At 36.4% G+C, this 24,014-nt stretch overlaps 2 protein-coding genes across 2 annotated transcripts in view; both read left to right on the top strand.

Annotated features, from left to right (window-relative positions):
• Positions 1–19,664, top strand: part of SPAG16 (sperm associated antigen 16) — a 1,175,972-nt gene extending 1,156,308 nt beyond the window's left edge. The window contains exon 16 of the mRNA XM_043996008.1: positions 19,336–19,664. Coding sequence (XP_043851943.1) covers positions 19,336–19,511 — 176 coding nt within the window. The 3' untranslated portion in view covers positions 19,512–19,664. The remainder of the gene's footprint in view (positions 1–19,335) is intronic.
• Positions 19,665–19,852: 188 nt separating this feature from the next.
• Positions 19,853–24,014, top strand: part of VWC2L (von Willebrand factor C domain containing 2 like) — a 181,202-nt gene continuing 177,040 nt past the window's right edge. The window contains exons 1-2 of the mRNA XM_043991185.1: positions 19,853–21,048; positions 23,386–23,855. Coding sequence (XP_043847120.1) covers positions 23,442–23,855 — 414 coding nt within the window. The 5' untranslated portion in view covers positions 19,853–21,048; positions 23,386–23,441. The remainder of the gene's footprint in view (positions 21,049–23,385; positions 23,856–24,014) is intronic.

Here is a 24,014-nt window from a genome sequence, read left to right as displayed (position 1 = left end):
CTAGAAATGTGCTCTCCCTTTAATAGATAGGAATCTAGGCCTTTTTCTCTCTCTTTACCAAATTCTTATTCTCCTTAATAAATGCTTAAAAGTCTAACTCTTGCTAAAGCTTATAATTTATTGGCGACCACTCATTAGATATTTTAGACAGTTTAGCTAGAATTTTAGCCTTAACAATAGCAAGGAGTCTCTCATCTATATATTAAAATCAATCAAGATTACTTGAAAGATATAACAACAAAGATAAATCTGTTCAATGACTCACTGATAATAAACATCAGGTGAGGCATAAATAACTGCCATAGGTATAAACTAGATAATTGCCTACAGTATTCAACACTGTGATTTAGGTGATCCACTGTTGAGTACATGTCAAAGAGGGACTTCTGTGAATAGAGTAACTTCAGCTATTTCTGGCTGTGGGTAGTATCATGCTGATTGCATCAAGCCTCAGGATATTAGTGAGCTTTGTGAAAAAGATCTCTAATCATTCAAAGGATTTGACCTGTCCATCCTCACAGGAAAAACCAAGTGGATGATGAATGCCTATTGTCTATATTTCAACATACATTTGGATGAACTCTCTATTGAACTTCTCTGTTAGTATGTATATCTTGGAAAGACAATTTAGATGGACAAATAATTAAGCCCAGAACTGAACAGGAAGGATATTGTAGTCTGGATTACCTTGAAAAATTGCAAGATTCTTCTAATTTCTCCCAAATTTCTCTTGAAAGCAAAGGCCCATATTTTTAATACTAAGATTCTACTTGCATTCTTATATGAAGGCCAATGTAGAATACCATTGCCTCTTAAGAATTAAAAATCAATATCACAAAGAGAAGAATGAAGAGGCATGAGGTGGGTGTGGAGAAGTTGCAACATGAAGAACTATGAAGAAAAATAAAGAATTTCAGATGTTATCATTAAGGAACTGTATGATAGGAAGAGAAGACAAACTAGTCAGAGAAGAGACAGGTAGAGAGAGTGTTCCACTAATACTCTCAGAATATAAAGAAAAAAAAATTGCAGTGTTCCTCATTGGAGAGAATTCCTAAATCAGTGACATCACAGATCCATTTGAATATCACTAGTTCATAGCACAATGCCTGGCACATAGTGCTTAATTAATAAATGCTTGATGATCGATTAGTTAAAGGATGTGATTCTTATGGGGGAATAATGGTCAATAGAATTAGAAAGGAAGGGTAGAGCCAGGTTCTTGAAGGTTTTGAATGCCTAGAAAAGGAATGTTATTTAGTAGACACTGGAAGCAAACTTTGAGAAGAGTAACATGATGTTAAGGGCTAAAATTCTAGCTAGTCTGTCTAAAATATCTAATGAGTGGTCGCCAATAAATTATAAGCTTTAGCAAGAGTTAGACTTTTAAGCATTTATTAAGGAGAATAAGAATTTGGTAAAGAGAGAGAGAAAGGCCTAGATTCCTATCTATTAAAGGGAGAGCACATTTCTAGCTCCCTTCTCCGCCAGCGTCCTCAGGAAAGAGAGAGTGAGACTGAGCGCTAGTCTCTTCCTTCCTCCTCCCACTAGCCCGCGTCACTTCCTGACTCCTGGTCTTGCCCTCAAAGACCTTCCCTTCATGGGCAGAACTCCTCTACAGTAAGTATCCAGCAGGTGGCGTTATTCCAATCGTTACAGTCCCCCCTGTTGTTCCTCAAGAAACAAAATGTTTCCTTGACGGAACAGTAAAAACAATATAACTATTGCTAACTAATAATATGTGAACAACAATATAGAAAAGGAAGAGAGGAAAGTTTTGTCCAGAGGGGCGATTTTTTTTGTCCTCATGAACCGACGCTTTGACATTAGTCTTGCAAAGGGAGGGCCTCTGCAGAGAATACACGTTACAGATGGTGTATATTATAACAGAAAGAGAAAAGAGGAAAAAAAACAACAACAAAACAAAACTGTTCATTTAAAGTCTCTGAAAGTCTTTTCTCAGATGTCCTCTAGGTGTAGTCGTAGAATGGAAGTCTTTTCAGGGGTTGATGTGTGGATGCTGGTAATCAGCCAGGAAATTTCCTACAAAATTGAGCTTAACACAACTTTAAAATAGCTTTGTCAATAATAAAATCAAACAATGAAAGTTCTCAAAAACATGTCTAAGGGAATACAGAATCTTAGTTGTTACACATGAAACATATAATAAAACAAAAATTGAAACATTCTTTAAAATTATAATATTACTATAGTCCCCCCCTTATGGAGGGTAATTGAGAAGACAATTGCTGCGATATTAATTATTAAAAATAATTTTTTTATCTTTGTTTCATCACTTTTTGCATCATCTGCCTAATTATCCTCATGCCATTATGAGAAATTAAAAAATCTAATATAATTGGTAACAGGTGTCAAGGCCAAATTCAACACTGTATTTATCATGACACCTGAGATAATTATGGGGGTTACCATAAAAGAACAGAGAAATGATGGGATATGAGCATTCCCACACTTGAGCAATATATACTGTCCATGCAGTATGCCAGGCTTAAAATAGGTGGATGGAATATATGTCCATGCCACCGAACATATTGGAGGAAACTGAGTCAGACTTAATCAGATGCATGGGATTGAGATGTCCATGGCATCAGGCATATAGGAGGGAGCATAGAAGCCAGGTGTAGAAGTGAGATGGGTGGGATGAATACTTCCAGCCATCTGTACAATATTGTGGGGAAAAAGAGAATAAAATATTAAACCAAGAGAATCCAACCTCAACATTTGTCAAAAGCCGTTCCCTCGGCCATACCTTGACTTCATGCATGTCTCCCCTCATGTGACAGTTCAGTGTCTGCTCTTGCATGTATTCCTCTTGTGATTGGATGGCATCTTGGCCAACTGGCATCTGATAACTCAGAATAAAGGCAATTAATGTCTTAAATGATAAGTTCCCATAATCCAAGTCTCATATGGATTTAAAATTGAGGATAATAAATGATTGCAAAAAATGTGAATACATCTTGACTCAGAATATAATATATAATTATGCAACAATTTCAAATAATACCTTTTTTTTACTTAGCATACAATTACTTTTTTGAAAAATCTGAACATATTTAAATACAAGTTAAAGCACAACACAATCTCAAAGACAACTTTTACAAATGTTCCCCTCTTTTTTTTTTTGAATATGCTTATCAAAAATAATACTTCTAGAATCAATTTACACTTGCCATGGCAACCAATTTGCCAGGGAAATGCTTTAAAGAGTTTGATCAAATAATCAGTTGAGAAAAAATAACAAAAACAAACAACTCAGAATATGGGAGCACAATACTCCTAGAATTAACACTGTATTATGAAATCAAAACCATGTTTCAAAATTAGATAGATGAATGAATAGAAGAAAATACACGTGGAATAATAAAAGACAATGAAATTCAAACTAGGGAAATCTAAATGAATATGAATTTAATATTAATAAGAGTACTATAAAATATAAACTTGATCACATGACTATAAAAAGCTTTTACAAATATTCTCTTTGTTTTAGAAACTAAGTATAAAACACAATCTCAAATGCATGAAAACCTCTATGAAAATAAACCTATACCATTAATTCCAAAATGTATATGTAATAGCATAGAAATCCTATGTAACCTCTGAACTGACATTAATAATCTGAGTGAATTCAGAACACTCTTGATTCCGATATCTAAAATCCCCAATACTCATATCAATACCTTGCTGCTTACTTCTACATTTCTGTAAAATATATACCCTTCCATGGCAAAAGAAGCAGAGTCTTGAACTATGTTGATTGTCATTCTTATTCAGCTTAAGTTTTTCTTCTTTAACCCCTTTATATTGTCTGTCAGTCTTTTCACCATACAAATGCTTTATAAGATTACTAATTAAAGACAAAAGCAGGTTAGCAAAATTATGAACAAAACAAGCATATCTGGAATTTAAAGAGTTTTCTAAGATTGTCTCAAAAGCACAGCCAGGCCGGGGAAGGGCTGAGCCTGAAGCTGCAAATGCAGGTAGAAAAAGTTGAGCATGCGCATCAGATCTCTGGACTTCCCAGGCAGGGGAAGCTATGGGCTTGGCCATAGGAGGAGTAGAGGGTGGGGTCTGGGGAGGAGGGGAGGGACCAGCGCAATTTGAATCCGACTTGATTTTGAACTCAGGCCTGGATTCCTCTTCCCCCACTTTGCCTCCAGGTGCTAGGGGATTAAAAGCTTCTAGAGGGTGGGTCATTGCCTCCAGGCATGCAAAATTAGAGCAACAATTAGTGTTGGAACTGGGAAAAGCAGCAGGAATCTCTTCAGGTTTCTCTGAAAAAGCATGGTTGGGAGAGGGAGAAATATTTCCTTGTGTGAGTAAGTTGCTGGCTCTTTTAACAAAAATAAAAAGAAAAATAGAAAATCCACAAAAACAAAGCATTAACATGATCTTATCTCCCATTTGTCTGGTTAAACAGACTAAAATCAAAAATAGGATAATTAGGGAGTTTAAAAGGTCCATTTGAAAAAATTTAAAGGGAAAACACCAGGCAATTCAGCAGTACTTAAGATTTAAAGGGTTAGGGTAGGGAAAATTTCTTACCCAACCGGAAGATCAGAAGTGAGGTTCAGCTTTCCTCTTCGTGGTCAGCCATCTGTTAAGGGCTAAAATTCTAGCTAGTCTGTCTAAAATATCTAATGAGTGGTCGCCAATAAATTATAAGCTTTAGCAAGAGTTAGACTTTTAAGCATTTATTAAGGAGAATAAGAATTTGGTAAAGAGAGAGAGAAAGGCCTAGATTCCTATCTATTAAAGGGAGAGCACATTTCTAGCTCCCTTCTCCGCCAGCGTCCTCAGGAAAGAGAGAGTGAGACTGAGCGCTAGTCTCTTCCTTCCTCCTCCCACTAGCCCGCGTCACTTCCTGACTCCTGGTCTTGCCCTCAAAGACCTTCCCTTCATGGGCAGAACTCCTCTACAGTAAGTATCCAGCAGGTGGCGTTATTCCAATTGTTACAATGATAAAGCAGTACTTTAGAAAGAATACTGCACTATCCTCGCTGGGCTACTTCCCCAAGGGGCAACTAGTACTCTTGGGTTCTGTGATAGGTAGGCAGTGGATAGTCACTCCTAAAACTATACTTCAAAAATCACTACTGGTGTGAATTCAGTGTGCTTCAAATTATTGATCAGTCTGTAGAACCAACTCTTAGGAAAGGCATTTACTAAGACAGCATAATCAAAGCAGGAGCTACAAAACATTCTATACATAATTCTAGGATGCATTCTCTCATTAATACAGTTAACATCTGGATATCAATATACATGTGCATAGTCCATCTCAGTTTTCTTTCTTTCTTTCTTTCTTTCTTTCTTTCTTTCTTTCTTTCTTTCTTTCTTTCTTTCTTTCTTTCTTTCTTTCTTTCTTTCTTTCTGTGAGGCAATTGGGGTTAAGTGACTTGCCTAGGGTCACACAGCTAGTAAGTGTTAAATGTATGAGGTCGGATTTGAACTCAGGTCCTCCTAACTCCAGGGCTGGTGCTCTATCCACGGCACCACCTAGCTGCCCCTTACAGTTAACATCTGTAGGAAGAGTAGGCTCCAACTTAGAGTACACTGGTAGTGAGACAAATGCAGCTTCTACTATTTCAGGGCCTAAAAGTCTCTTATTCAATACCTCCCATAGCTACCCTTGGGTGCACTCAATCAATTAATTAGTCCATAAACATGTATTAAATGCCTACTATGTGCCTAGTACTGTGCTGAGGTCTGGGGACAGAAAAAGAGGCAAAAAGCAGTTCCTGCCCTCAAGCAGTTTACAATCTACTGGGGAAGACAACATGCGGTGTCTCTATTGGGTGGTTGGTTCAGCTCAATTCCCACAATCTGCTCCTCCTATAGCTGTCCTCTGCTGTCAGGGGCCCCTTGAAGTTTCCTTCTCCTCAAGTGATGGCTCCTTTGTACCCAAGCCTACTTGGAGCACCTCTGCTCCCTGTTAGACATAGGGTCTCCTACCAGCTGAATAGCTCCTCTTTAAAATGAAATAGTTGGTGAGCGTGGGGAAGGAGGAATGACCAGAGAGAAATCACTTCTGCTCCTTCTGCTCTACCCAGAGCTATGCCCCCCATAGAGGCTGATCCTTTATCTGCTTCAATATGAACCACTGTCTCTGAGGTCTAGAAGTTTTAGCTTTTAACGCCCTTCAGAGCTGTGTAAAATGTTTGTTCATGCCATAGACTTTCTCTGTTCCATTCCATCAGAGAGAAGGGTCCACCCATCATAAATACTTGAATATGTTTGATACATCCTAACAACTTATGATTGCATTCTAGGTTTTCTGCATTCCTGGGTTCCTTATTTAACTAAGTAAATCATGCTTATCTATTCTTAATTTTTAAAAGAATTACTACAATATTATCTCTACCCTCTTTAACCTTAGCACATGGACACAGGTAGAATATGCTTTTCATTCAACAAGCACTTATTAATTGACACTGTATACTCATCATTATGTTAGATGACCTTCAGGATACAAAAGAAATAGAAGACAAGGTCTAGATCCTTGAATAGCTGCAAATAGCTGAAGGAAAAACAAGATGTACAAACATGGAGCAACTATTGTAATATGCAACCAGGAATGAGATTAGAGGCAGCCTGGCATAAAAGATAGAGAGCCAGCCTCATCCTGGATTTGGAATCAGAGGACCTTAATTCCTTATCCCCAGCTCTGCCACTTACTCTCTCTGTGATCTTGGACAAATCCCTTAAGCTCTCTAGCTCTCAATACCTTCATCTGTAAAAATGAAAGTGTTGGACTAGATGAATTCTGTCATACCTTCCAGTTCTGAATCGACGACCTAATGACCCATTTAAGGGGTTTTTTCCCCATTATCAGTTGTGATACATTCTAAGTTGTCTGAACTGATCTAGATGGAAACTTATTGTTGGATCACTATGATTCATTATAAAACCAAATCATGTCAACTTCAATTGCAACTAAAAGGGTAAAATAATTTACCAGTTTTATTGCCAAAGATTTCATATACCTTGATATATATACAAACCCGTAAGTTATGTATAATTGTTTTTAGGTTCAGAGAACCTATGAAGAACCCTTAGCAATTGAGTGCTACCCCTTCATTTTATAAATGAGGCATCTCAGAGCCCGAAAGACTGGGTTACTTATTCCAGGACACAATCATTGACAGAACCAAGACTGGAACCTGCTCACATTTTTTATCCCAATGTTCTTTTTTATATAAATCTACCATATTGGTCCAAATACAAGTTACACCTCCCCCCATTGCCGGCTTTATCTAAAACCTGAAGGAGGTCTCTAATCATGTTCCAAGTTCCATCAACATGGCTAAATTTTCACTGGTCTCCCCAACAGCAGCTGCCGTAGAAAAAGCAACATCATCCACATAAACCCAGGCTCATGGGAAAGAAGTCTGAGTCTGATGCCTCTGTGCTGGTGTATCAAGGATCTGAAGACCAGTCCCTCCTGTCTGTATCTCAACAGCTAGAGGGAAATCACTAGAAAGCCTCTGAATTTACCTTTCCTCTTCTGCCTTAAAGGCTACTAGTGCTTGGTCATGGAAGAGGAGTCCCACAAGCTTGCATTCACTTTGTTCTAAGGATCAATTCCAATTGCCCTTTGTAAATAGAAAACCACAAAACTGCTTTTAAATTTTCTCCATTTTCAAGAATTCCCTTTAACTTGGGGTATAATGACTTAGATGTTTGTTTGCTAAAAGCTTCATTAATTTTTTTCCATAAAAAGATCTGTTTTTAAAAATAATAATATTGTGTGATTATTTGCAGGGAATGGAAATAAATATTTTTCTTTCAAATAGGTTATATTTTGGGGGGTACATTTTATATTTTGTGTGCTCTGCTAGTTTTTACTTTCTTTCATTTTTTTCTCTTTTTCAAGTCTTCTTATACAAAATTACTAGTATGGTAATATTTTATATTATTGCACATGTATAACCTATACCTGATTGCTTACCATCTCATGGGGCAGTGTGAGGAGGGAGGAAGGCAGGAATAGAATTTGGAACTCAAAACATTAAATAAAATGTTTATTTAAAAAATATTTAGTGTGCTCTATATTTAGATAAGTTATTAGGTTACATAAATATCTAAAATGAGTAATCAATGTAGAAATATCAAATGCCAAGATTTGTATGATGGTCATACAATTCCCCAAATCTGACAATAGCCAGGAAAAACATAGTGAATAGAGCTCTAAATAAGCAAGCTTATGAACATTGCACATAGTAGGTGCTTAATATATCGTCACATTGTTGAATTGTTCAAGATTACTCAAAGTTCATCTCAGATCTAACTACTCTCTTTTTTCTCTTTCTTGTATCTCTCTTTTCTCTGTATCCATGACCTTTATAGAACTCTAAATACATTATCTCCTTATGCCTGCCCCATGACTCAAATTGCCTTCTTTCCATCAGAATTTACCCCAACCTTACCTTTTCTCCATTGAAATTCACAATGCTGTATACCATTCTCATGGTCCCCTGGGTTGGGTTTTTATTTCCTAAGGAGAGATTTTATTAATTTAATATTCTACCTCAAGCTAATGTGTCAGTGATTCTTAATTGCTCCATGTATAATCTCTCATACCTTGGCTAACTTTGTCAGTAGGCATTTTGGACCATGTAAGAGACCAAATAATGGTTTACAGAACTTTAAGTTATTCCTTCAGACATATAGTTGGGTGGTTACCCAAAACTCAAGACCACATTTGGAGAGGAATAGTGGGAAAAGAAGCAAAATCACTGAAAAGAACAGGAGCAAGAAGGAGAAAAGGATTGAAAAAGTAAAAGATTCACCATTGGGAGTCTATTCACACAACTTACACAAAAGTTGAATTCCTGATCATGGAATCATAGAATTTCAGAGTTAGAAGGGACCTTAGAGATGATCTAGTACAAACTCTACCTAAGTAATAATTTGTATCTGACAAATCATATGCCCTCCAGTGATTTTGAAATCCCTATCTCCTGAGGAAGGCTGTTCAGTTTGAGACAGCTCTATTGGGAAGCTTTTCCTTATGTTAAACTATCATCTACTTCACCATATTTTCTAGCCATTATTACTCCATCTGTCCTCTGTGGCCAAATAAAACAATCCATTTCCTCTTCCACAACAACCTTCCCAATATATGAAGGCTTATCTCTTGTCCCCTCTTTGCCTCTTCTCCAGGCTAACCATCTATAATTGCTTCCACTGTTCATTGTAGAACATAGTTTTTTCATCATCTTATTACCTTCCTCTGGCTAAGGTAAAATTTGTTGGTGTCCTTCCCAATATGCAGTACCCAAAAATGGAAAACAGTACAAAAGGTGATCTACTCAGGGCAGAATTAAGTAATTCTATCATAGTTCATAGATTGCAGACTTAGAGCCTGATGGAACCTTGGAGGTCATTTCATCCAACCCCTTCATGTCATTTCCTTTCTTTGTGACTGTCTTAAGCAGCTCAAGATTGATTTTGCTTTTCTGGCTGCTATCTCGCATTCCTGAATTATACTGAGCTGGCTATCCACTAAAATTCATATCTTTTATGGACAATATCTTGTCCCCTTTAACACACCCCACATTCAAAACTGTCTCTTAAAGATTCATAGTCACCACATTGTTGCCTCTAGTCAACAATTACGACATCAAATTCTGTCCTCATCTACTCTTCTGTTTAATTCATATAATCTGTTCCCCAGGGATAGTATAGTATAGCAGATAAAAAGCTGGCATCAATTATGAAGACCTAGGTTTAAGTCCTTCCTGTAATACATATTGACTGTACAACCCTTGGTAAATTATTTAAAAGCTCCAAGTGTTACCAAGCAACTTTCTAAAACTATGAGTTCCAGAATAGTTGCTGATCTGCACTAGTGGAATGAATTGCCTCACTAGGCATTCCCTATGCCCTGAAATCACAGGTCTGGACAAAAAAAAATCTATAAGCATGGGGTGATTGAGTAAGTCAATCAAATTAGGAGATAATTGCCCTGGTACCTTCACCAAGTGAAAACAATCAATCAGTCATCAAGCACCAGCTTTAGATTAAATGTGAAATGTATGCCTAGCACAGTTCCAGGGATATCCTCAAATACTTAAATGGATCTGAGACCTCATCAATATGGATATTTCCTGTAAACCATCCATGTCTTCCCAACCTGTGCTGTAACCCTTATTACTCATGTCTATGTCCTCCTATAACTTTGGTGCAGATGCTCTACACAATGTACTAAGGCCTTTCTTTGTGTTCTACTGACATCAAAATCAGAGCAGGAAAGCAAGCATACAGGCTGATCTTTCACTGTCACAATGGAATATGTGCATCTTCTTTTTGGATCATTTATTTCTTTGATGACTTTTTTTATACTGTAGACCACCAGATCTCTTTATTTGTAACACATTGAAGCTTGCTCATACCCACCTTATACTTTTCCATTGCTCTCCTGGTGATAGTAACTTTTCATTCTTTGGATCATGTCATAGATTTAGAATTCTTCAAAATGTTTCCATACAGCAATATTGGTTGCTCTCCTTCATATTGTTTTCCAAAATCTAATCTGTTAATTGTGGCACATGTTACTACTAAAATAGGATTGAACTGGCAAAACAAAGCATACATTCCAGATTCTATTCATATTCTCCAGAGATCTTGGACCTGCATTTTGGATACGTGTCACCAAATGGCATTGACAGCTTGAATAGTAGAGTAAGTATAGATTGGTTGTGTTTAGGGGGTAGGAAGGAGTGCAGTTTCCCCTAGACTTAAACATTTCATGAAGAACCTAATAAGCTAATGCTTTTTTGAAAAACACTTCATTAAAAGAAACTATTAAGTGATACATTTTTATACAAGAGAAGCAAATAAAAAATGTAATAAAGTTTTAAAAGAAATAAAACTTCTAGGCACAAATTGGTGACCTGTTCTCCAAAATAAATAACTGCCAATCCTATATAACAAAAACAAAAGTTATAATTATAATACAAACAATCCCTTAGAATCTGAAGTCTCTGGAACTTTTGATCCTCTGGGATAGGACTTTAATTTAAAATCACAACTGCTGCTAGGTGAATTGTTCTTAATTAGCTTTCTTATGTAGTCAGAGAATGATGAGGTGCCAATAGTGCCTTCTTGTTCATCTAAATATTCATAAAGCATAGGTCATTTCCTTGTAAGTTTTGACTGGCTTTACTCTACAACATAAATAGAAATTTCTTGCAGTTGTCTTTTGGCCTTCACCAACTAGAACCCCCAATGCCAATATGGTACCTATCTATATCTTTATCATGACTCCCAAGACCACTTTCCCATATCAAAAACAAACTATCACATATCTGCCATTTGTCTCATGTTTCTAATTTGACTCATCACAACTCCTAGTTGTAGATGGAAATTTACAAGGAACAACTGTTAAATGACTAGAATAATGACATAGATGGTATGCTATCAGATTTTCATATAGAACAAAATTGGGAGGGATAGCTCCCCAAATATTCTTGACAGGCTAAAGCACTGGGCTGAATCTAACACAATAGGCATACATTCAGCAGAGATCAATGTAAAGTCTTGCACTTGATAAAAAAAAAAAACAAACAAACAAATTCACAAATGTGAGATGAGGGAGGCATGAATAGATAGCAGTTTTTCTGAAGAATACCTAAGTGTCATTGAGTCAACAGTGAAATGTGGCAGCTAAAAAAAAAAAAGTAAATACAATATTGGGCTATATTAACTGAAATTTCAGTGCCAGGAAGAGGTAAATAATATGTCCAATGTACTCTTTGTTCATCAGACTCTCTCATCTGGAGAATTCTGCTCCCTTCCAAAGGAACATACATAGTTTAAGAAAAATATTGTTAAGATAGAGAATGTTCAGAGGAAGACAACTAGGATGGTAAAAGGCCTTGAAACTCTGAATGAATGAAAAAGCATTGTCCGTGTTATAAGAGGACCTATTGAAGGAGCTAAGCATCTTTATATTGGAGAAGATTCAAGGATGTGACAGCTATGTTCAAGTATTTGAAGGATTATCATTTGAAGGAGGGACTAGGTAGCTAGATGGTATATTGTATAGAGCATTGAACATGGAGTCATGAAGTCCTAAGATCAAAGTCTACCTCGGACACCTACTAAGTAACTCTGAGCAAACCACTTAACTGTTTTGTGCTTCATTTCCCTTGCCTGTAAAATGAAGATATTATTATTGTTTTTGTTGTTGTTATTATTAATTATCATCACCTACATCATTGAATTGTCATGAGGATCAAATGAGATTGATTTGCAAACTTAAAAGTGCTATATAAAGCCTATTTTCTGTTTGGTTGTTTGTTTGTTTGATTGATTGTTGTTGTTACCTCATTTGGCCCCAGACGACAGAACCAGGAGTAATGAATGGCAGTTGCAAAAAGGCAACTTTAGGCTCAATGTCAGAAACAACTGCCTAGCCACTAGTCTAAAGAGTGGAATTGTCTGCATTGAAAGATAGTGCATTCCCTCTCCCTGGAGGGATTTAAGCAGAAACTACTTGCTAGATTGTATTATAGTAAAAATATCTTTCATGTACAAATTAAATTCTATGGCCACTGAGGTCTATTCCAACTCACAAATCCTATGATTCTGTGAGAGATGGCCCCAAAATAATTTTTTGAAAATTAAGAAAATGCTGTGTTATTCTAGAATAGTGCTTTCTTCAAATTATTTTGCATAGTTTTCATACTTATGTAATTGGCAATAAAAACAAAAAGAGACCTGGTATTGCCAAAATTGTATCCTTTTACATTTACATATTCAAAGATTCCCTGAGTTATGTTATTTTAGCCAAAAAAATGTTTAGAATATGCTCAATTAAAATATTAATTTGTTATCAGGAGCAATATATGTTTCATCAAAGACTTCTATTGTTAATTATCCCTGAATTGAGAGCACATGGTTTATGGACCATTGAGTTCAGGACAAAGCTATTAGGGATGCCAAAGTTAAGGATTCTACAGATAAAAAGGCTTAAGCATTTGACTCCTTAATTAATAGACATTTATCTTATTTTCTTATTTTTTATTATCCTTTTTTTCCCCCTTCATAAGGAAAACATCCTTAGGAAATAAGTTTATGTGTTTGTATGTATCTGTAAGATTATGTTAATGAAGTATACAGGAAAAACTATATGAAGGGAAGAATATAGCCCTAATTCTTGAGTAATCAGCTTCCCAAACACTACATTTGATATTTTTGTTACTATTTTATTCATAAATTGCCTACCTTAAAATAAATAGCTTAAACAGGGCCCAAAATGAATAAAGTCACTATCTAGTCTAATTCAGATCTTTAAAATGAATATTCTTGAGGGGTTTTTTTAGATCACTTCATTATTGGATCATAGTATGTCACTTATGTAAGGTTATTTTTTCCTACAAAATCAAGTTATTAAATATTTTCCAATTCTCAAGGTGTTTCTGCAAACCCAACTGAGAGTGCTTTGGCAATGATATTCTTGATTCATTTTCCAAAGTAGTGAAAAAAGGACAAAATAAAGAAACATAATCATTTTTAGAAATTTATTATTTATAGACTCATTCTGGAAGCAAAATTTTAGGGTCTTCTTGCAATTTTTAAGATTCCAAAAGTTGATTCATTTTATGGCAACACATTCAAAGAGCTGTGGTTTAAGCCAAAGTTTACTCCTATTCTTAGCCAATAAAGAGTTGGCAACATGGCAAATAGGGGGAAGAATATTATATGTTCCTCTAGTTTAATTCCCATTGGCCAGCACAAAATAGTGTTGATTGAGTGAAGAGTAAAGGAGATATTTGAAAGACTTTTAGAGAAGAACAAGTTATGTAGGGGGTTTTAAATTATCATAGAGTTAAAGAAAACCTGAGTTTACTATCACATTCAGTTAATCCATTGAAGTTTTCCCCTATAGCTCATGGTAGAATGTTAAGCATTATAATAACTAGCATTTATATATCACTTTAAGGTTTATAAAATGTTTCACATATATCATCTCATTTGATCTTTACAACAACCCTGAGAGACAGGCATCATTAGAATCTTCATTTTACAGATAAGGGAGCAGGGAGAGGTTAAATGTCTTGCCCAAGGTCACACAGACCTAAAGAACTCAGGTCTTCCTAATTCCAAGTCTGAACAGTCTACTGTGAGGCCAAAATTTGATATATGGAGCATTATTTTGGGTGACTCCCCAGAATATTGGGGTCCCAGAAATAATAAGGGACCTTTTAGGTTCACTCTCCCCTCTGAACTGCCCTTTTTAGATATTTTTCCCAGGCCAATAAGAAAGGAGCCTTTAAGCTTTAGTTCACAAATGGATCAGATTTTATTACTTGGGAATTAATTAAACAACAAAGGTAAAACTAATAAAAATCAAAGATAAGGAAATAGGAAAATAGAAATAGATAAATACTCTTAACTCTAAACTTAACCTATTCAATCCCCAGACTGTTTCCAATTAAGCTAGTTCAAAGGAATTTAGGGTTTTCCGTAATTAACTCACCAAAGCCTGGACAGTTGCCCGCGCCTGCCGGGTAAAACAGCTGCCAGAGACAGAGAACTCACACCGCCACCACAAGGGGAGAAGTCTGAGAGACCTCGTACTGGAAGAAGCCTAACGTTCTGGAAGAACCCTCCGCCTCCCTTCAGGGATCATTCAATCTTTCCTCCCGCAAAAGGGGAGGTCCTTCAAAAACTGCCTATGGAGAGTTCTCCTTCTGACCTCAGTAGCATACGTAACCTCAGGGTGGGCCAGGTGTGGCTCCTCCCAAATGAGTCAGCTAAAAACTGCAATATTAATCTTTACTACAAATAATTTTTACCACACTAATCACTACTATTTCTCCTAGCCGTTTTATATAAATACATATAAACAGACTTTTTAAATGTTAAAAACTGGAAGCTCAACCCTAACCAGAGTGGAGCTTTGCCCAAGGCAAAAATGTTCCAATGGCTTCCATCATTCCTCTAAGGAGGAACACAAGGAAGGAATTATAACCTAAGAGAGAAGTGATTGGGACAGAACACTGACAGTGACTGAACTCTGATCAGGCTGAACTCCACCTGGGTTTGGGAAAGAGACAGAAATAAGCCAGTCTTTGGCCCAGGCAAAACACATGGGTTCCTTGGTAAGTTCCTGTTTGACTCTGGTACCCTTGGTAGTGGACCTTCACATAACTCTTTAAACACATTCCAGCCAATCAGAGATAATATCCTGAGTCCCAGATAACCACAGCAAGATTATGATGACTATTAGGTGGGGCAAGGCTAGGAAAAGAGATACAGCTCCTGATCCCATCCTATAGGACTGTGTCTTCCTGGGGTTGTCTCTGCCTGCTCCATTCCCAGGACCTTTTATTCAGAGTTTTGCCCTTTTCCTCAAACTTTCGTGAGGCCATTTTACTTCATATCAGCTCAAATTCAGTTTCAATAAGTGTTAAAGGGGTATTCCTCTGTAATGTAATGATCAGAATGATGCCACCTGCTGGAGACTTACTATAAGAAAGCTCCACCATGAGGAGAAGGTCTCTGAAGGCAAGACCATGAATCTTTGGCATCAGGAAGTGACGTTTGCTTGTGGGAAGAAGGAAGAGACTGGCGCTCAGACTCTCTCTCTCTTTCATGTGGACTCTGGTGGAGAGTGGAGCTAGGAATGCTCTCTCCCTTTAATAGATATATGAATCTAGGCCTTTCTCTCTCTCTTTACCAAATTCTTATTCTCCTTGATAAATGCTTAAAAGCCTAACTCTTGCTAAAGCTTATAATTTGTTGGCGACCACTCATTAGATATTTTAGACAGTATAGCTAGAATTTTAGCCCTTACAGTAACCTGGATTAAGTCACTTCCCCTTTATGGGATTTTTGTTTCCTCCTCTATAAAATAAAAGTTGTGCTAGATGATTCCTAAAGGTACTTTCCAGATTTAACATGCCCTCCTTAGAATGGAATGGTGAACGAGAGGTGGTTTCCAGGTGTCTTTTAACCATCCCCCAAGGCCCTCATGCACTCTCTCTCTCCTCTTGTTCCCCCACAAATAAGTGTGACTTCCAGGATGCTTGGCCCAACAACTGAGTTTATGGAGCTTTCTGAATGACAGACTACTAGTTACAGTCTGACTGTAAAAGACCTATTAAAAAAACTCATCTAGGACAACTCTTTTAATATTACAAGTGAGGAAACTAAGATCTAAAGAGGTAAACTGACTTGTCCAAGGTCATTCATTTAGCAGGTAGCCAGGCTTCTGACTCCAAGTCTAGTATTCTTTACGTTATGACACTTAGAAGATAGCACATTCCTGTCACCAGACCACTTATACTCCAGCCATTCTATGAAAGGTGTTAAATCTATCTGTTGGCTAAATGTTTACCACTGCCTTGTACATATTAGAAGCTCAAAAAAATATTCTTTGACTTGAATTAGGAAAGTAGCCAAATTTATCAAAATATAGTTTTATAAATCAATTTAACTAGTTCCCTACTTAAATGTTTCTATAGTAATGTGTGTGTGTGTGTGTGTGTGTGTGTGTGTGTGTGTGTGTGTGTAAATTCCATATGGGTTTTTTTTTCATCATGTGCCTTTGATTTGTGTGGTTTTCTTCTGGTGTTTTCCTTTCTTCTGTTATTCCTCTAGTATTCAATTTGCTAGGCAAATAATTTCCAAGAGTATATTTCAGTGATAATTGTGTTTTGTAGGAGACTTGTTTTATTTACACTTTGTTTTGTTTAATAATTTAATAAAGATATTTTAACCAGCAATGAAATTGTTTATTCCCTCTTTATAAAATAGGATTTCCTATCTTATAAAGAGATACATTTACATCACAATAAGCACTATTATTAGTGCAAAATTTTACATAAATGCTAATAACAAGGCAACATTTAAAATTTCCATTTTGTGGCCTTCCTGTTCTCTCCTTTTACATTAGCATTTTCTGTTAAAGAAAAGGGAAAACAAAAGCAGTGTAGACTTGGCTTAGAAATGGCCTTATACAGTGCATTGTGTGAAAATCATAGTGTTTCTGTTGGCTCTATCTCTAAGAGATGAAACCACCTTAGAACTGAGCAAACAGGAGTTAAGCAACTTGCTTAAAGTCACAAAGACAGTAAATAACAAAGCGAAGATTTCAACCCAGTTTCTGTAAAGCAAATCTCATGTTCTATCAATGCCATGTTCCTTCCAAGATAATAAATGGACAGAGTTGTGTTTATGTGAATGTATAAACATCAAACATATATATTCAGAAACATTTGAATATGTATATTTACAAATATATCACTTCCCCAGAAATGATATCCACTCTTAGTTATTTGATTATTTTATTGAGATAAATGCTATCTAGTTTTCTTTTTCTATCAATTTTTCAATATTTGAATCCATATATACCAGCTAAGTAGTAGTGTTGTGCTTAATAAAGGCTAGTGAATAGTTCCCCAAAATCTCCTGGCCCACACTACTTTCAACTCTAATAGAAAAAGTTTTGCATTGGAACCATGGTGTGGCATCTATTACTTCAATGTAAACTATGGGGGGGGGGTAATGACACATTTATGAAGCTTTCGTAAAAATCATTTAATAACATGGAACACAGAGATCCCCCATAATATCTTCTGAAGGTGAACAAAAGTTAACATAAATATATCAGCATCCACGCAATAACTAAAATATTTATTAACACAGATATTTAGGGGCAGTGTGGGTGGTGTCAGATTATTCTAAATTAGTTCTAACTCACACCCTAATTCTTTTATCTTCTCTATTTTTGTTGAGCAAACTTTTTAAAAGTTCCCAAGAGGTCTCATAAATTAAGCCAGTAAAATATTTCAGGGGCTCATTTGATGAATTTTGCATCATGAAGATAATGGCTTTGAGCTAAACCTACCCTGCTGTCTTTCGGAGTTCTAGATTTGTTTTCCTTGATTTAAAAGGTTGGAAATAACACTTACCTCTTCCCCAGCTGTGGCTGTGTTAAGAATCCAAGAAATAAGTTACTTATTTGGCTTTTAGGAAAGTCACAACAGCAATTGCCTATAGTCTGGCTGAAAGTGAAATCCATATGTAATGCTTCTGTCAGCAAAGACTTACTGGAGGAGAGTTTATAATAAATATTCACATCTGCTGCTTTGGACACCCTAATCCATCCTATGAATCTTTGCTGTGTCAGGCTTTGTTCTAGATGAAGTAGCCCAGTATTTATAAAGGTTTGCAAATAGGTCATATTTATCATAGTTAACTATACCTCCACAGTGGTCCCTCCTTTACAGATATCCATGACCACTTAAGGCACAACCTGTGATTTTTAAATGTTTTTGTTTTTAAAATGATTTTGCATAAAAAATTTACAAGAAGAACAAATTGCATTTGTTTTTCCCATTATTTCACCTGAAGTCATTTTCTGTTCAAATTTTGACAAGAAGACATCATTGGAATCTATCAGAGTGAAGTGATGGCAATGATTCCCAAGTGAACATCAGGCTGTCAAGTAGAAAACCTCATCTCTTTTTTACTCCTGCAAAATCTGAGGTTAAATAAGAATGTTCCACTGTTTCTAATCTTAAAATCCATGGTTTAAATGCTTTATTGACTTTTGGTGACCACACTAATTCAAGTTTCACTGGTGATTTGGGGTTCCTTCCAGGAAAATACTCATATTTAAGAAAAACTTGCTGTAATAAGTTTGAGAATACTATGAGTTGTAAATTTAGTTGAGAGGATTAAACAATTTTGTGATGAAGTTATTGGTTTTTCTTATGAAACTGAAGCTCATGAATATTACCATTATTTTTAATCATAAGATTACTCATAGTTTAAAAAAATGAAGATCCAGATGCAATGTTTACAAGCAATCAAAATTAAAGTAGAACGACAATTTTTAAGAAATAAAATACATCTAAATAATAATAACTTGTTCTTTGACTAAACTTGTAATCCAAAACTCTCTAAAACTTCTCTGTACATGCAATATATATTGTGAATTTTGTGCATATCCTTTAATAGATTGTTCTGCTCAGTGGTTGTTCAAAAAGTCCACCTTAATGAAATGGTTTGAAAAATCTGTTGAGTAAAATTCCAAAAATCCTCTGCTGTGGGTAGTAGGTAAAAAATACTTAGGTTTATTTAATCATTCAAATCTAATAGTCTAATTATTGATTTATATTATACTGGACTCAAATTATTTCCTACAAAGCAGTTCTCATTTCACATGCAGTGGTAGTTGGCAACATAAAAGGAGAGTTTGGTGCATCGCCCTGGAAACAACAGCAACGTTCCCTTACTTGCAAACTATATCCGTTCCAATGAAACTTTGCTTTTTCTCTTTCTCTATTTCAGGTCGAGTTTTAGCTCAGGCAAGCGGCAACGGGGTTATCCATTTGCTAGATCTCAAATCAGGTCAGATTCGCAAACTGATGGGCCACGAGAGTGAAGCGCACAGCGTTGTGTTCTCTCAGGATGGAGAGAGCCTATTTTCGGGGGGATCTGATGGAACTGTTCGAACGTGGTCCTGAAAATCAGCGTCTCACACTGCAGAGGACATTCACTTTTATGCCGAGAATGTCTTTTAGAGCTCCGAGCCAGTAAACGACTAGTTAAATATGTTAGAAGGTAATATTTGCGGTTCGCCTGATAACATGAAACGTATACACTCCAGTGTGTATATTGTCACCAATAAAAATTAAAACTTTCTGCTTATTTATTTGAGACTGGGTCGTTTCCTCTTATCCCCGCCCCCCCCATCCCCATTTTAATAAGAATTTAGAGAAGACGCTGCCTTGCTTAGGGGTTGGGGAGAAATAGCTTTACAATGACGCCTAATGACAGACTAGATGAATTGCAAGAGATTGGTTTTTAATGTAACTGAACAAGCGCCACAAGAACTCTCCTACTTTTCACCAAATCCAGGCTGTGGAGGAAGATCCGAAGTTTAATAATGCAGCATTGGGAGTCTTTCTGCAGTCAGAGGTTCAAATACCAACAGTGAGGTTTTATTTTCAAAGATGCCTTGGCAGTGATCATGCCTCATCTCCTAATAATAATCAGGGACTGCAGATGGCTTAAATCTAGATACAAGGCACTTCCGGAACTTACCGAGTGGAACACATCTCTGCAGCCGGTCCAAGAATGCATTATGTATAATGACATTGATTTCGGGGGATTTGGGGGGGTTCGATGCAAATACGTAACATGCACATGTAGGAAACCTTTCCCCTTAATAGCGCATCTATCTCTGGTATAGGGGAGAAAAAAAGTGCGACTAGAAAGAGAGAAACGCTCTATTCTGGTCTTTTCTGGAGGCTGGCTAAAAAGAGATAGCTGCTGGAGATTGGTACTTGTGCGGTGCGGCGCGCTGAATCCAGCTGTTGGCGCTGTCCGTGGTACTGAAGAAATCCCGGCTGCCGGTAGAATGAGCTCCAAAGCGGGTAATCTGGGCAAACCGCTTTCTGTGATGCAGAAATCAAGCTAAAGTTGCTCCTTTGCTTCACGTCCACTGTAAGCATTTTCTGTTGTTGTAAGAGGTGACTGAAGCCGCATATTGTGATGGTGCGGAGGGTATTTCAGGCAGAGCTGGCTTTAAGCTATAGCATACTGTTGCTGTTTGTGGTATTGAAAGCCTAACCAAACCACCTTTCTCTACTGACGTTACAAACACTGTGCAAAGGATCTCGTGTTTGGAAGAAACGTAATCAATCAGGAAATTTCATAGAAGGAGCCGAGAAAATCCTAAAATTAAGTTCAACATGATTCTACTACGGGAGTCTGGATTTCGACGAGACAGCATTGCTTCTTGCTTTGAATTCTGAACACTGGTCCAAAGCTTAATTCTTATGTGTGTCTGCTGTGTTTCTCTCTGGAAGGGCGGGAGACTGCCTCTTTACTGTGTTTTGAAATGGGAGGCAGAGAAAAGGGATTGCCTATAACTCATCCCTGAAAAAAAATGTATTCTTCGGGTAATTAAAGAGGAACTGCTTTACTAAAACACATCTAACCTTTTAGTTCATATTGGCCTGTGACCCTACCACCACCATTAACCTCCATACTGATTAGGTAAGTATATATTATTAGCACGAGTTATATTTGTTTTCTCAAAGGATTAGATGCAGTCATTTGTTATCAGATGTGGTTTATTTCAAAGTTCAGCTATGGCGTGATCTCAGTGTAGCAGTGTTTGCTTACTTATTCGAATCTTTACATAAACATTTTATTTGAATAAATGTTTCTTTCATTTAAATAAAAGGAGTCTTAAACTGTCATAGAGCACCCAAGCTATCAAGATGACTGCTGTGGTTTTTTTATTTTATTTTATTAGGCAGCCTTAGAACTTTGTTATGTTTTGAATGCCTACATTGAGAAATAAAGGTTTACAAAATAGATTTCATGGATAGAAGCATATTTACAATTTATTATCAATCTGAATTGTATCCCTCATTTCTATTTAAGTTTCCATTGACAATAGTATGGTAAATTGCTGCCTACCTGTAGCTTGTAAATGAATAAACCAGATTTGTCTATGTCTTTTTATAGCAGAATTCTGTGTGAATTTGACATGGCTTATCTTTCATGTTGCTACAGATACTAGAGGAATGCTACAAGGAAGCACAATAGCTCCTTTTTCTCAAAGTTAAACTTTCTAAATATATGGTAGATCTGTCAATTCATCCTACAGTTAGTAAAATAGGTTTATGTTTTTCAAAGGCTTGTATAATATTTGGTACCACTATAAATCATTTAGGGGAAAAATGCTCTGTCAATAAGCTCTTAAAGCCTCTCTAGTAAGATTATAGGTTTGCATCTTCTTGTTCTGTCATGACTCATTATTTTTGACATATTTTAAAGGAGATTCACCTCCTTTATCATTATCCACAAAGAATTCTAATATTAGAGAACATTCCCCCTTCAGGAAGAGGGAGTAAATATATTACCTTCCATTTTACTATTGCCAGAATCTGCATACCTCACTAAAAATGGATAACTTGATATAATACCTATTCAAAAGTTTCATGAAAAAGAATTTTTTATCTTCTAAGTATCCATTGCACATTTTAAGCTGAATGGAAGTGGGATATAATTTTTGGTTATGATTTAGAAAGTAAACTCAAACATGAATGACATAAAGGGACCAAGAATGTATTGTTTATATTCTTCCTACCATCTGCACATACGATGAAACTGGCAAATGCATTATAGCATGAGTCTCTTCCTTGTCTATTACTTCCTTGATGGAGGGAAGGGTTTTCCCTATGTCCCTATGACTTTTTTGTGAGTTACTCGATATGAACAATACTACCTTCAATACTCCAGACACTAGTTAATATCAATATTATCTTATGTCTGAAAGGTCAATATCACTAACTTGATAAGGCATTTTTATTTTGATGAGAATTATTTCATTGTAGTTTTCAAAAACTTTAATAAAATCAGTTTGTGTTCTCATCTGTATAAATAACCCAAAACCCAAGATTTTTACATCTTTTTGGGGAAAGTCATATATTCAGAGAAGATTAACTGGATCTTTCCATTTGCATTGAGTTTTTAATCATAAACTTACTAAATGCAAATCATGTTCTAGATACTGTGTGTAATGTTCAGTGAGGTATATCCCCTGCCCTCTAGAAGCTTAGCTTCTGAAGGAGATAAAGGCATAGACAGCAATATGCATAATGCATTTTAGCAAGTCTTTTTAAGACATGTTTTCCCTGATTTCCCTTTTTCTTTCCCTTTCCTATGTGGAATAGAGGTGTGAGTTTCACTGCTGATTGCTTTTTACAACCCAGACACATGTCTATTGCTATAAACCTGTTCTCAGAATACTGTAAAGCCTTGTTTGTAAGCATAAAGAAAGGATGGTCAGTGGCCTTTTCTACTACCTCCAACACAATTAAAACTTAAATTCAACTATTAGTTTTACTCCATTACTTTCCAATTTAGGTTTCTCACACCAATGTCTCAATAGTAGTGCCTGAGTTATTTAATATCTGAATTCCATCAGAGGAAAGAGCCAAGATTTAAGGATAATAGAGACTGTGCATTGAAATTCTTTTGAACTACTTGTAACTAATCAGAAGCAAATCATTTCATCTCTTCATGGCTTAGGAAACAAATCTCTCTATCTTACTCAAAGTAATATATGAAATCCAAGTGCTAAACCTGAACTAAAATTTCCTGGGTAAAATAATTCCTGAAGGGATCAATTTCAGTTAATATATTGCCAAACATTTACTCTCTATACCTCAAACTGAAGAGTAGATACTTGCTTGAACTCCTTTTATTTGGGATTTTAAAGCTATTATAAGCAATCCCAATAAACAGGTTGAGAACATGGCCTTAATTAACTATATTATCTTTTAATATGTCAAATTATTCTCTTTAAATATTTGTTTTCAGCCTACCCCTCCGGTATTCCCATGGAAGCAGCTGGGTATATTTAATATTAGGACCATATGCAGAAGTCTTTGAGGAGGGGGATGGCTCTTCCTATTCATGAAGCCTGCATACTTCTGTTGGTAATCTCTGGTTTGGTCACCCCAGCTGCCATCAATCATGAAGACTACCCTGCTGATGAAGGTGACCAGGCCTCGAGTAATGACAATCTGATCTTTGATGACTATCGAGGGAAAGGGTGTGTGGATGACAGCGGCTTTGTATACAAATTGGGAGAACGTTTTTTCCCAGGGCATTCCAACTGTCCATGTGTCTGTGCTCTGGATGGACCTGTTTGTGACCAACCAGAATGCCCTAAAATTCACCCCAAATGTACTAAAGTGGAACACAATGGATGCTGTCCTGAGTGCAAAGAAGTGAAAAACTTTTGTGAATATCATGGGAAAAGTTACAAAATCTTGGAGGAATTTAAGGTATGAGCTACCCTCCATATTTATTCAATACTAACATGCCACTCCAATTATTTTCCATATTGATACATGAAAGTGATTGTTATGTCAAAATATTCTCCATTAGATCAAGAAATGTGATTCCATTTAGCATGCAGATATTTATGATCCAAGTGACAGTCA

Source organism: Dromiciops gliroides, chromosome 3 (assembly GCF_019393635.1).
Source record: "Dromiciops gliroides isolate mDroGli1 chromosome 3, mDroGli1.pri, whole genome shotgun sequence".
Taxonomy (NCBI): domain Eukaryota; kingdom Metazoa; phylum Chordata; class Mammalia; order Microbiotheria; family Microbiotheriidae; genus Dromiciops; species Dromiciops gliroides.
This window is presented reverse-complemented; position numbering and strand designations above follow the sequence as displayed.